Consider the following 14,173-nt stretch of genomic DNA (forward strand, 5'->3'; position numbering starts at 1 on the left):
GGGTCGATCCAATACTCTCAGAACGACACGTCGAAGCTCATCGGACACCTTTTTATTGAGTTAGCCGACGTGAACATCCATTCGAACGTACTAGACGAGCCTGAGTACTTCCTCAAGTCGCAGGATAACGATGATTTCAAGTATCTGTACGTGAAAATGCTCAAGTACCAGGACGTGGCCAGCCGTGTGGCCATCCTGAACAAGCGCCTCAGCATCCTCCGCGACTTGTACGCTCTCTTAGCGTTGTTTTCTTCTTATCTAATTGCTTACTGATGTCGGTGTGATATTTTTTTCTTTTTTTCAGGGTGGGTGTTCTGAATCAGCAGTTAACGCATCACCACGGAGCGAAACTCGAATGGATAATTATCTGGATGCTCGTGTTTCAAGTTATCATCGCCATTGGGTGGGATATTATCCTCAAGGACATTTTAGGCTACTTCCATTGGGGATAACGAAGGCACATGGACGGGAAACTTTTTTGTAATCAATACATGTACTACTTGAAGTATTAATAATCTGTGCGGCCATTAACATTTTTTTGCTGCTCACCAGAATAAGTTTTGCCGAAGTTTTGAAAATGGACACGTCTGGCTTTGCTTAAATACACTCTCGCCTGCAGAAATTAGAAAAGCGACAAAGTTGCTCGAACGAATTCAATCATTGACTTACTACACCTTTGCCAATTCAAAGTGGCCGTAGTGCAGTTCAAAGTGGTGTGAAGTAGCTGAAGTAAAAAAAATATTTCATAATTATTTTATAAATTTTGTCTTTAAGCTTTTTATGTTAGCTTTTAGCACGCTAAAACAACCTACCATAAATTACAGTAAAATACATGACAGTACCATTTTAGCATGAATACAAACAATAACAAGACGGAAACGTACCTTCAATTGGGTTGCGCTCCTCCTCTCACCTTCCCCTCCGGGGATCCCCTAGCCTCAATACGATGAGCAGTAGTGGCAGGGATCCCGTTGTGAAAGGCAACCAGCAGCCAATCGTAGCCCTGTTTGAAGGCATCAAGGACGCGCGATCGCGCCACCACCGTATGCTTCGGCTCTGTTGGCATCTTGCCTTCTGATTTGGTTGTAATGTTGGTTTTGTAGTGTGCTCTGGGTGAGGCTTTCACAGCCACCACTTTGGATCTAAAGACAAAATTTTAAAAATAATTATGAAATATTTTTTTTTTACTTCAGCTACTTCACACCACTTTGAACAGCACTACGGCCACTTTGAATTGGCAAAGGTGTAGTACTTCTAGTGTGTATTTTGGCTCCAATTACTACTTGAAGTAAAGAATACTAGTATTAGTTGAACCGATAGTAGCTTACAGTACTAGCTTACTACTACGTAGTACGTAGTACTACAAAATTATGTACTAGCTGAACTTCCGAAGTGAGAGAAGCAAAGTATTCATATTTTTAGATATGTACGATTGATCTACATGTATCAATCTCTGGTGATGCGACGAAATAGGCAATCTCTACTACAGTAGTAAAAAATTAGGCGGTCTATGCTATTGCAATAAGAGGTTTACAACTACGTAGTAGAAGGATTTATAGTGTAAGAGCAGACCATGTTGTCTAGACTTGAGTGAAGAGGTTTGTCAACAGTATAGTAGCTGTGAGGCTGCCCATGATCAGCAGAAAGCATACTATGAAACTCGGACCATCAGAGTTTACCCCACGCGATTTGCCTCCCGTAAAGTACGTCTGGAGCTTGTTGATACTCTGTGCAGCGGGGGCATTTTGTAAGGACGTGAGGACCTCGGGGTGCTTCTTCAACGTGTTCAGCTTCTGCACCATAGCAGGGTCGCCCTTAAAAGAGTTGAGGCTTTGAGCGACCACAGGGCTGTTCTTCAAATTCTCGACTTCCTTGATCGCAGCAGGATTCCTCTGGAAGAGCTTAATGCTCTGGGTGTTCCTTTGCACAAAGTCTTTGAGCCTGCTGAGTACTCGCTCTTCATCCTCCACGCCGAATGTTGCCTCGTTAGCCAACTTCCTGTGGGCAATGTTCCTCTGCGAGTTTTCACCCCGGAAGTTCGTGTGAATCGAGTCAGCTTCCAGTGTCGATCTCTCGGCAAGTATGAGATCCCCGCAGGCGGCCAGAAGCAGCGCTAGGAATAGACCGAAGCGCATTCTTCCTGTTGATTCGTTAGCACAGATGTGAAGAGCTGGAAGTAGGTTGGGGAATGAGCAGGGTACACATTCGTTCACACGGTGTGAATCGTGTGAACGAATGTGTACCCTGCTCATTCCCATTGCTTGTGTTGTACCGGTACTGTACTGTAGGATTGTACCGGTAAATCACCATAGGAATTTCGGGTAAGATTTGTTCAACGATGGGTTGATAAATATACGGCGCCGATCAGGGTTGTCAACGGCAAAGGGGGCTTTCACAGGAAATCGGTATTCACCGATTTGATACCGATAGCCAGTCAGCTTTAACCAAGTATCACTACTTCGCAAAACGAATGCGACTACTGTCAAGGTACCAGTACAAAAAAGTTCAATTCCCACTCAATTCTCCCTGCAAAAACCTGGGAATATGCCATCGGCGGTGGACTCTGGGCTGCGTTTGCAAATATGAGCTCAGATTGGCTATTTTGTATTCCATGATATTATCACCAGGGAGGATTAATAAATGAATCACTTTATTTATTAATCCTTCTATTAATAGCCAGTCAAATATGTGTACAATTGAATGGGAGCCCCTCGCATTCGTGATTATAGTGTTTATAAATAATAGTTCTCAGAATACTTAATATTAAAGAGCACAGCGGTCATAACCCGAGCTCAAATGCTACGAGTATCCACCACGCAATCAGTATCCGATCAAAACTAATACCGCTAAGCCTCATTTAACATTTCTAAACGCTAAAAACAACTGTGTCTCATTTAGGTAAAGGCATTCAGGTTGTCTACATGTACTCAAAATTAGAAAAATGGATAATGTGGTGTACCCAAATGCATTTTGCGTTCTAAACATCGAGTTGTAAGATGGACACTAGAGATCAAAAAGTTGCATGGGTGTACACAACAGTATTAAATGTAACGTGTTGCACTCGCACCTCTGCTTGGTCGAAATTGATGGAGAATTTTTAAGTGTAAGATCGCGACGACTGCACGGTATTCTTCTTATGATCTGCTATAGTAAGAAAAAACATGCGGATGGGATTGAGGCAAAGTCTCAGCTAAGTACATGTAGCTTCGATTAAGTCTTTTCACTATATCTGCAATAACTCGGCATCTAGTAGTCCAATTGACACATATGGGGTGGCGTTATAATGAAAAGTAGCAGGCCGATTTTTGAGATTTAACAACTAGATTGCAACAGGCGAAACGTTTTTTGTAAAGCATTCTTTCCGATTTCACAAATCTGTGGTCTTTAGTAGCTTCCTTGATTTAATTAAATTATACATTTATTCACGAGAAAGGGCGGTACAGATGCCAGGCATGTTGTAAAAAAGACAGTTTTCAGCTTTATAAAGACGAAGGTGTATGACATGATTGGTTTATTTTGTTTCTACAGGCCAACTAGACCCCTGCTTCCTGTTGAGGTTGAATCCACGCCTCCAACAAGAGCGGCAGTGCCTCAACTGCCATTTTGTTTTGTCCTACAGGTTTCTTGCGTCGCGAAGGTTTCGCCTTCGGCACTTCATTCTCTTTCTCCAGTCTTTCACGAGTAAATATGCGACCAGACGTCTTTGTTCTCTTTCGCTTCCTTATTGCGCTCGGTCGTGGAGCAGGAAGGACCTAAATTCCTTGGTGAACAGTATCAGAGACCTTGACAACTGCTGTATTGTAGTAAGATTGAAACAAGCCATTTCGCTTGAAGTTGGCCAACTTGGCATGCATGCTAGGACGTGAAAGCGGAAAAAATCCAGCTGCAAAATCCGGCAGACATATTAACTACAAGATGAGGCTGATCCCATGCTAGCGCCGCTAAGCTCAGTGCTTTTTTCTTGTCAATTCTTCCCGTACAGGGTCCTTCAAGTAGATGCTCTAGCAGCAGTTTTAGCCTATTCTTAAAGAGCGAAAACAGCGCTACATCTAACGGTTGAAGAAGATACGTTCGATTAGGTGGTAGACACACCGAAATGATTCCGCATTATGCAGCAACGTCCACAATTTCGAGGGGAAAATGTGAAGAACACCCATCCATTACAAGAAGCAGAGGCCTCATCATTGGTGCAGGGGCCGTGTCGCCTAAAAATCGTAATCAACGCGCAAAAGGTGCCCGTTCATGAATGCCTTTTCAGTGGTCGCAGCCCCAGCACCGGGGATCTGACAAGTGTCGAAAACGCCGCCACTCACGCTCTCACCAGGAAAAATAAAGAGAGGAGGAGCGACGTAACCATTGGCACAACCACACGCAGCAAAACGGAGGTGAAATTGAGTCTTGATGTCACTGTGCCATACACTCATAGATCCCTTTGCTGATATCACGCCTTTGTGCTCTCGTTGCGTTTCAATAGCAGTCTCGTCCATGTTAAATACCCATATTATGCTCACTAATCACCTTGGCTAGCGACGAAAATATTATTGACAGGTCGTTTTTTTCAACTTCATTCCGCGCCTTGGTCACAGATTGTGACGTTCTTAGTGAAAGTGAGGGGTTGCGCTGCATGAAGCGCCGCAACCACCCTCACCTACACTCACACCACACACGATCTCAGCAATCTGCTGTGCCTTGTGCAAGACATCTTGCCGTCTGACAGGATGTCCAGTCACCTGTCGCTGGAGGATCCAGCCTCTAAAGCTATTTTTGGCACTCTTCGAAGCGTTAGAGGCGGCCCACGACGCTTGAGCTCGTGAAGTTTGTTTTTGCGTGCAGCAGCCACGTATTTCTTCAGCGTGCTATGCGCGACCTTCATTTAATTACTCGTTGCCTTTAGCTCTGCGCCAGCTAGAACGGCTTGGACGGCGCAACGGAGCTCTGCTTCGCTGTACTTGGCGCGTATTTTCCCCATGGTGGGAAGCGAAAGTGTGGCTAGAGTATAATGGCTGGAGGAGATCGGGTGAAAGTTCGCTAGCTTAATATTAGCTAATTACGATCGTTGGCAGCGGTTTGGCCTAATATAACAGGTTAAAAAGATCGAGGCTACTACTAAACTGGTACTTTGCCTTAGCTAATAATTCTTCATCAATATCGATCAAGCAAAGATGCGAGTGCAACACGCTACATATAATGCTATTGTGTACACCCCCGTGTAACTACTGTGAGTCTTGATCCCTAGTGTCCATTTCATCACTTACAGAAACTCAGCTCATTCAAATTTCTAGACTGTCAAAATTACACATGTTTTATTTTAAGCAGGTTTTTGTATTGGGCCGATGGTGGCCGTAAGTTGTGACCACCTTGAAAAATCTCTTTTTTCTATGTGGGCTTCCCTATAAAGCGAGCGTTAGCACATCCTTGCTATTTCGAAGCATATTTTGCAACTTGTGTGAAAACCACACCGTCAAAGATTAAAATTGACTGTGTTATGGACACTCGACGAGGTGGCCGTATTATTGTGTCCAGGGTTGTAAGTCATGAGCAATCCATGAGATATTAGCCCATTTTCCCACATCGTCCCACATTATAAAATTCCGATGATTTCGATGGACGCCTCCTATTAATAACTTTAGAGCTACAGTTATTGATTGTTACTCGTGCGTTGCTATCTTAAGGTTCTAAAAGGAGAAGAAAAAGTAGAGGGCAATTTTAAGTTTGCGCGCTACATAAGATGCCAAGAATATAGCGAACATCGTGGCGACCCGTAATTCTTAAAACGATGCCAACCAGATGCATGACGATACCGCACCATTTGTTAAAAATACGTCCTCTACTGGTTTGTGCACTCATTGCGAGGTAATCTGCGCTGATAAAGCGTCGATCAGATTGATTGAACACATCTACATTCTGTAGGTTTACCGTACAGAGAACGATGCATAAATTCGACACCGCTGAAGGTGATAGCATAGCAATTCACACCAAGAGTGACACAAAAATCCGACACAGAAAATAATTAGCTATGAATGGCTAGTATAACATCGAAATTTACAAAAGAGCGATTAAAAATACATATGATGTAACATAAAAAGCTGTATCGCTAAACAGACACCTTAGGGTACCGAGGAAATGCCTTTTCGAAACTACGAATTACAGCTCTCTCCTCAATCGCTTTCCATGCATCAATAGTAGATGTTAACGCACGAAGTCGTTTTTCTTCGGCAGTAGCCGCGTTTTCTTCTGGAATCGTTTCGGAGCTTCGCTTTGAGTGGGCTCATGTGACGACTGGTGAGAGCACGGCGCAGAGGAACAGCGACGAGGAACGAGTCGCGTGGCGAGGGGTGAAGCGGAGGAGGGCGGCGAGAGTCCAACAATGGGGACTCGAAGGTAAGGCGTAGGAGGCAGTTGATGTGCCTCGAAGAAGGTGAATTGGAAAGTGAGATTGAAATGGTTAGTTGTTTGTCGGCTTCTAGGAAGTGCTTGTTAGCATTCCCTTGGTATCCTATGTAAGTATATGCATTTCACTATACTAGATTCTAAGTAGTCCTCGAATCTTGAAGTAGCGTAGCGTAGTAGTGAACCGCGGTTCATTTGATCTGGGTCAGAATCTCCATAGTGAATTCAAATGAAAAAGAATGACTGTCATTGAAGTTCCATGTTTGGCAATACTCGACCAAACATGGTGATTGCCTTCCGGTCAGGCGTGTGTCTGCCTGGCCGCTCATTGGCAACTTAAGAAGACAGCTGGCAGTCAGCAAAGACAAGTAGGAAGGAAATAGAAGAAAGTAGGACGCATTGGTACCAACGTCATGGCCATCGCTGGCTGTGGCGTTGGTGCGTCGTTACAGCTCATTACACCAACATCCAGTGTTCCAGCAATCGGCTGTGCTGTAAGGTGGCAGCGCGACCACTGCTGCATTTGCCCCTTCGGCAAGAATCCGCTGCCCTTCTTGCACTCAAAATTGTCAAAAAAAAGGACTGCCTATTCAATTTTAAGAAGTTTCTCTACGTAGAACTTCTAAACCGACGTCCATCCGTGCACTCCCTTGTATGGCGTAAAAGCGCCCGTCGGGATACTCCTCAAACTCACTTTGCTTGATTGTACCACCGGGAACCCCACGGATGATAAAATGTATTTGAAGTTTCGATCCTATATTTATACGATAAATGAACAATAAAAACTTGTCAATAAATAATTACACTCTTACCATTATCTCGTACAGTCAGAACGGCTGTCATGTGGCCTGCATGCTTCTTTTAACCGACGATGTGAGCCGAATCCTTGCGTCCTTTGCCCGCCCAGCTTCGCGTTGGTGGTATGTAAAAAAGAATGGCTGTTTTCGATGTTGGGCATACCTCCTCCTGAAAACGCAGCATATTTATCCCAAAACTCTTTTGAGAATTTTACGGGAATTTCTTCGAGCTCGTCTTCTTAGCCGCTTGGGCCTTTTGAGAAGAGAATCCGTTGCTACAATAAAAAATAATAAAAGCCGAATGCGATAAAATCTATATTTAAATATTGTACGTATCCATTGGCACCATCCGCTCCATGGATATTTTTATCGTTGCTTTTTCCGCTCATATACAAGGCCATCCACTCCGGATGCTTGTCTGAAAGCTATCATACCCCAAGTAGATCGTACCTGAGATAAAGAAAAATATTGTGTCAGTAAAAACATTGGTACAATAAGAAATAAGCTGACCGATTTTTCTCGTCTCACGTCTTCATATACGTAACAAACAGAGACGCCGGGGAACATTTCCTTGCGTCTCTGTCTTTTCATCGTATTTGACATGGCGTTTCCACTAAAGGCATATATAGCGTCAGCTTGCTTGAGTCAGTCGTAGAAAGCCCCCCCCCGCGTGATTTTAAGGTCCTCTGAGGCAGCTCAAACCCCGGCTTGACTGATCAGAGCAAAAACCTCACGTTGGCCATGATAGTGTAACTACGCTTTGCGTGCTTTCGCGTTAGTTTCGTATTTTCGAAATATCAAAGAATTTAATTGGCTAAAATTAAAAAATGACCTTGGTATGGAAATCAAATCCGTCCCACTGTGCGAGCCGGGTTTTTGTGTCTGTCGAATTTATGCGTCGTTGTCTGTACCGTCGGTACACACCATATTATGGACCTGGCAGACCTTATATCGAGTCTCCTCGTCACAGTATTCTACTCGATTTCTTCGTCATCGTGTCGACTTCACTACGTCTCAGATAGCTCTCTTCATAACATGTTTACCTATGTCAAAGATTTCTTCTAGATCGTCTCCCAAGTAGTCATTGGTGTCGAGTAGACCGTGGTTCACGCAGTTCAACCAGGTTGGCTCATTCAATTTCGTTGCTTGAACCACACGCATTCCACTCCCGTTCTGCTGTGATGGAGCAAGAGCTGCGAGGCGATCTATCGAAGCAGGAGTGGGGCAAGCAACAGGTGCCTTTGTTGACTACTTTGGACGTGCTACACCAAAGTGGCTCTCCCTTAGCTAAGCACCTCAGCAAAATGAGTTTCCTTGTTGTCATCCATGAGGCCCATAGATCGGTTTTTAGTGATAGCAAAATTCCACAAGATAACACCGAAAAAGTCGCCCAAAAGTACCTGGCACAGTATCTCGCAGACGACCCACTTGGCGTTGGCAGACGTCGTGACCTCATCCCCGTCTCCTTGAAACGCGACCAGATTCTTGCCCCCGAGTCGCTCGCACAAGAACCAGCCCTTCCCTGCTCCACCAGCCTCGCTCCAATTTCCATGCGGTTCACCACTCAAAGCTAACGCACATCCAGTCACCGACCCAGCTGATGTTGCGGCGGCTGCCAGTTTGGCAACCGTCGGTCGAGCGCATTTCACCCGCATACAACTATTTATTTTTTCGTTATTTAGAGCCTCTAACATTTTTACTATTTTTGGAGTATTTATAATAAATGCGAATTTCTTGCAACCGGTATAAAAAGGGCTTTCACGTAAATATGATGAAGTCATAAAAATTAGCAACATGGCAAGTGCATTCACTGAAGGTCAACATCAACAAATGTTGCAGTAAACACCTCAAGTTTAGTTTTAGCCAGTTAGAACCTGTATAAAAATACGCCACAAAGAAAACGGCTTGAGGCCAAAACAAAAAAGACGAGTTCTACCACCCACCCCCCCCGATTCTAGTGGTAAGCTCGCTGGAAAAAATATAATCATAAAAATCGTATTGCTGCTAATGTGCTCGGTAGGTGCCTTGTTAGGCCTACTCATTATATTTACATGTGTCTGCTTAATCGTTTGGAGCGACATGATCGTACCGATGTCACACTGCATGAATATTTTCAATCTGCAGAGGACGCAGGCCTCTTTTTGAAAGACGTTGCGCTGAACGACAGGAAATCGATCTCTCTAGAGTCGTACACTGGATCCTCCAAACTCTGGAAATGCATAGGTCAAGATTGCCCATGGTTTGTAAAATTGGGATTGCGGCGAGGTCAAAACAAGAAAAAATCGAAACTCGGCTCAATTCCCCCAGGTTCCTGTTAGTGGAATGCAATGTCAGCATCGTGATGTATGTGATGCTGTATCCGTGCTGTCTGTTAGTCAAGTTAGAGGTCTAAGTGGTTTTCAGTCTGCTATTGTTCCTGGACGCGAAACCTCTTGATTTCTAGTAGTCAAGTCTGTGAAAGCCATTAGCCACGTCAATTTAAGGGATCAGGCGGCAGCCCGTCTATCGTGCGATATCAGCACAAATATTTGCTCGTATATCGCTAGCAGAAAAACAAGTTGGATATGACACCCTAGTCGCGTTTTTGAAAAGGTTTGCAGTTTTGAATCCTGGATCGCGAGTTTGCTGCCAAATGGACAATAAATGTCTATTTTATCGAGGATTTATTGCGATCGGCTCTGTCATTTTTCGTATAAACAATTTGCTGCCTGTGTATAAGATCGATGGAACCCACATGAAGCACCCTCAGTATAATGAAGTTTGTCTGACTTTGATTGATATGGATGGAAACAAAGAAGATGTGCTCGTTGCGGCAGGCTTTGTACCAAAGGAAACGAAGTGGAATTTCGCCTGGTTTTTAGCAAACTGTATTGCGGCAGGGGTGAGTTTGGCCGACGTCGCGCTGTTCACAGACCGTGGCTTTCAGCTAGAAGCGCAAATGTTACTCTCCCAACTTGGCCTTCAGATACATCTAAAGTTCTGTGCGCTCTACATCGTATTTAACGTCTGCCATCGCTTTAAGATCACTGATCCTGACATTAAACGAGTTCAACCATTTGTTTTTAAGTTACAAGCTTGTAATTTCCGCCGTGGGTACGAGTCAGTACTCAGAGAGATTCGAAAAGAATTTCCTGTTCCCATTCACGCTCGCTGCGCTAAAGAGGAATATATATATACGATTACCTGCGCAAGATCCATCCCACAAGCTGGTCTCGGTTCGGTAACTTTAGTCATGATAAAGACGACATTGCTTATATTAAAAAGCATTGGAGCAAATCCCCTTCATATGGATCTCCAAAGCCATTGTGTGGCGTTCGCGGGAATTATCAAAAATCAGAGAGCTTATCTTTACATAACATAACAGTTGGGATACTAAAATAAGAGAAATAACACGCGCGATAGACGTACATGTATCTCTAGCTCAGCCACGTCCAGACGCGACAACTAACATTGTGGCTCTGCGTTGGGGTCTCCCTTTTGCTTGCCCTCACCTGCTTGTTCGGGCTTGCCGGTGCGATTCTACTGTCCAGTGCATGTGGAGCTTGGCGACGCGTTGACTATGGCTGAACCTCCTTTGGTTGTCCTTAACTGCTTGCCCGGACCGGCCGGTGCGGTCCAGTGCATGCGGAGCTTGGGGACGCGATGACTACGTAAAAAACGACTTTGCTTAGGTGATTACCCATTGGCTAAAACTAAACTTGAGGTGTTTACTGCAGCATTTGTTGATATTGAGTTTACTCCTGATAAATATCCTTCACTGAAAGCTTCCTTTTTGCTTACAATAATGTAGTGATTGGCGCACGCAAGTCAAATTATCAACCTTTGATCTAGCTCTATATTTTGTATGTGCTTTTGGTTTCAAAATTAGATCGTTGCAAGAAACGCTAATCCCAGTACACTGTCGATTAATTTTATTAATAAGTTAGGCTTGCTCCAAATGGCTATTTCAGCGATGTTTTATTCTGATTCTTTTTTTAGATTTTGATGTTTTATACCTAAATTTTAAGAGAAAAACTCAGATGCCTCGAATCGCTTCTTTTCAAATTGGCGGTAGACTTGTTTTTCACGAAATAGCTGTTATCGCTCAAAATAGAAAGATTATATGAATTAGCTATTTTTTTTTAGCGAAATCATGTTTATCAAGTTGAACGTGACCTTATCTTGTACTTCCTCCGGGACGAAATAAGTGCAACATTGTACTATCCAAACCTATAAGTGCCGCAGCAGCTTACCTTCCTTTAGCGCGTCGCGAATGACCGAACGAGACACACCCACCTCTTTTGCTTAACGGTCTTGGGTCATGTGGCGTCTGAAAAGGACGTCTGCTATCTACTCCAGCAGTGCGGAGCGGACCAAACACGGCTGATTGTGCTCTTGTCGACGCCAAAATGGTCAGATGCACGGGTCAAGCAACCCCAGTCAGGTTTCCCCCCGCACGCTGTGCATGAGGATGAAGAGAACGACATCCTGGCGTTCCCGGTTCGCTAGGTTTGGCCTCGAAGTGGCCCCAGTTGAGTCGGCTGCGTTGGTCATGCGGCTTAGAAATGGGCAGTGTCTGGTGTTAAACATGCTGAAAATTGTGAAATGGCAAGCTGCCTGCGGTACATTTCCGTCGATAACCCTGGCGTCTGAGCAGCGTTTTTCGCGCGCAAACCAGCGTTGAAAAGAGGAGATCACACTGCGACGATTCCGCCAATCAGCGCTTCTAAAGCGAGTCTGTAGGAAAAACCACGTTCTTGACTAGGAGACTGTTGCAATTATTACCAACGAGAGGAAGTAAGAACTGGCTGCGTTGCCTATCTCGTATTTAAATCGGCCGTGTTGTAGATATGAATCAACGACATTAGTAAATTCAAAGTAACGGCTCACCACCATCATAATTCTCAAGATAAGAGGACAGAAGTCACTTACATGGTAAGGATTTGCTCCGCTACGCTCCTGCGATAAAAAATTTCTCTCACCTGATGAGTGCAGTGCTCGGCTCACTGGATAGCTCGGCGCTGGTCCCGCCTCCGCAAATACCGCACGGGTTTGCTGCGGCTACGCGACCTCGCATCCGGTCGCCTCAGTTGGTCTTCTCCGTTTCGATTTGCGCTCAATTTCACCCCCTCCTTCACCAGCCGGAAACCACAGTCACTTTCTCGCACTTGCAAGACGAAGAGTCCTTACGTCCTGCAAGTGTGGAGCCGTGGCGACGTCCAGATAATTTGCTCGGGGTACTACTGTTCCAGTGTAGCCATTTCAGCTACACCCTCATTTCCGAGTCTGGTGCGAAAGCATACGCTTTTCCAGCCGTAAATATACACTTTTTGGTGAACGGTAGACATAATTTGACACGACCAAACACTTATGCCTCGAACTGACCGCTGGCATACACTTTTCTGACCACTAGCGAACACTTAGAGAAAAGACGTGGGATTTCACCTCTCTTACGTACAGCTGCTCTTTCCGCACGGAACCTGCACAAAACGGGCGAAACGCTCATAATTACCTGACTTTGTCAATTAATTGTGAACTGCCCGGTCATAACTACCGCTCCACAGTTCAGTGCAACCATTGAACATAATAATGCTAACCACCAAATCGATAGAAAAGGTATTAACTTTGCATGGAAAAATGTTTGGTGCTAAGCACAATTTTTATTTGTCTTAAAGAGCAGATTTATAGGGATATAAAAAACTTAAGCCCGCTTACGCTGAATTTGTCTCTACTACTCCGTATGGCGAATAATTCTGAACCTCAGCCTAAAGGGTCAGATACTCTCCTACCAGACCACCACCCAAACGTCTACACGATGCCCCCCAAACTCTTCTGGACCAAGCGTGCCGAGCTGCATGTCGAGTCCGACTTCGTCAAGTATCGATGGGATCATTTTTGCTGCTCGAGCCTTTTTTCAGTGAGAACAAAATGGTGCAGCATTTGCGCAGGCGACAACGAAATGGCCGAGCGCCGCCTGCAATGTAAGAGTCCGACTTGCGGAGGATCGGGGTTGCCGAAGAAATGTGCAGTGCAATGGAAAGTTCAACACTGCGAAGTCTCGTCGACGTGGGTCGTCCTCGAGAATACTTAATAGCATTCACGTGGCGATACGCCGTGTGCTGTAGGGCCACGCCCACGCGTTACTCCTGAAATGCGGGAGTACATCCAACGCATGGATGAGAGCACAGTACCACCACGCTTAATATGGAGTAATCTTCTGCGAGCACCGGAGATTCCTTCCCCAGCGCTAGGATTTCCATCGTGCGCCCAGGTCCAGCGAAACGTTCGTTACAATCGATGGCTGCACGGGTCAAAGAACTCAATACTTAAGACACGCGAGCTGGTCATTTCGAAAGCACTCAGAGCCGATATTGACCCAGAGTCGGCGTTCGTTTTTGGAAATCGATAGGACGAAGGGGGATTTCCGTTTGTGGGTAATGGCGAGGACGATGAACCTTTGATTTTGGGTATAACCAGTCTGAAACACATGCAAACTATTCTGGCGCTACCGCAGAAGGAGAACTTCTTGATTTTTTACCTCGATGCAACTTTCAAACTCAGTGAGCTGAGGTATCCAGTTATTACCTGTGGCTTTACTAACCGGCGAAGAATCTACCACCTAGCCAGTATGTTTATTGTGAGCCAGCGAACTGAGCGTGAGTACTATGAGGCTGTTGGTAGTTTCGTCAGGAGTTTTCGGGAGCGATTGGGTGTAGCACTGCGTATCGATGCTGTGATGGGAGCCGCGGAGAAGGCTCAAGTTAATGGACTAGTTGCTATCAGTGGGTTTGAGAACAACATTTACCTGATGTGCTTTTTCCACGTACTATACAACGTACGTAAGCGTATCCAGCACCTTGCCGCAGCCCTTCGAGCTGTTGTGTACCGCGGAGTTCTAAATATGCATTACACGCTTAGCAGGGACCATCTCTATCTGGAGTGGAATCGCATTTCTCAGGAATGGCTCCTGGACGGAAGACTAGAAACTTTCACGAACTATTTCTACA

At 44.9% G+C, this 14,173-nt stretch overlaps 1 protein-coding gene across 1 annotated transcript; it reads right to left on the reverse strand.

Moving 5' to 3' along the window:
- Positions 1-886: 886 nt before the first annotated feature.
- On the reverse strand, positions 887-2,199 carry PITG_05258 (uncharacterized protein; the record flags this gene model as incomplete). The annotated part of the gene is made up of 3 exons (XM_002998886.1): positions 887-1,142; positions 1,329-1,360; positions 1,680-2,199. 3 exons carry the CDS (start codon positions 2,133-2,135, stop codon positions 887-889), a joined length of 744 nt encoding a protein of 247 aa, XP_002998932.1.
- Between the last annotated feature and the right edge of the window lie 11,974 nt (positions 2,200-14,173).

The sequence above is a fragment of the Phytophthora infestans genome, genomic scaffold, assembly GCF_000142945.1.
Source record: "Phytophthora infestans T30-4 supercont1.7 genomic scaffold, whole genome shotgun sequence".
Taxonomy (NCBI): Eukaryota; Oomycota; class Peronosporomycetes; order Peronosporales; family Peronosporaceae; genus Phytophthora; species Phytophthora infestans.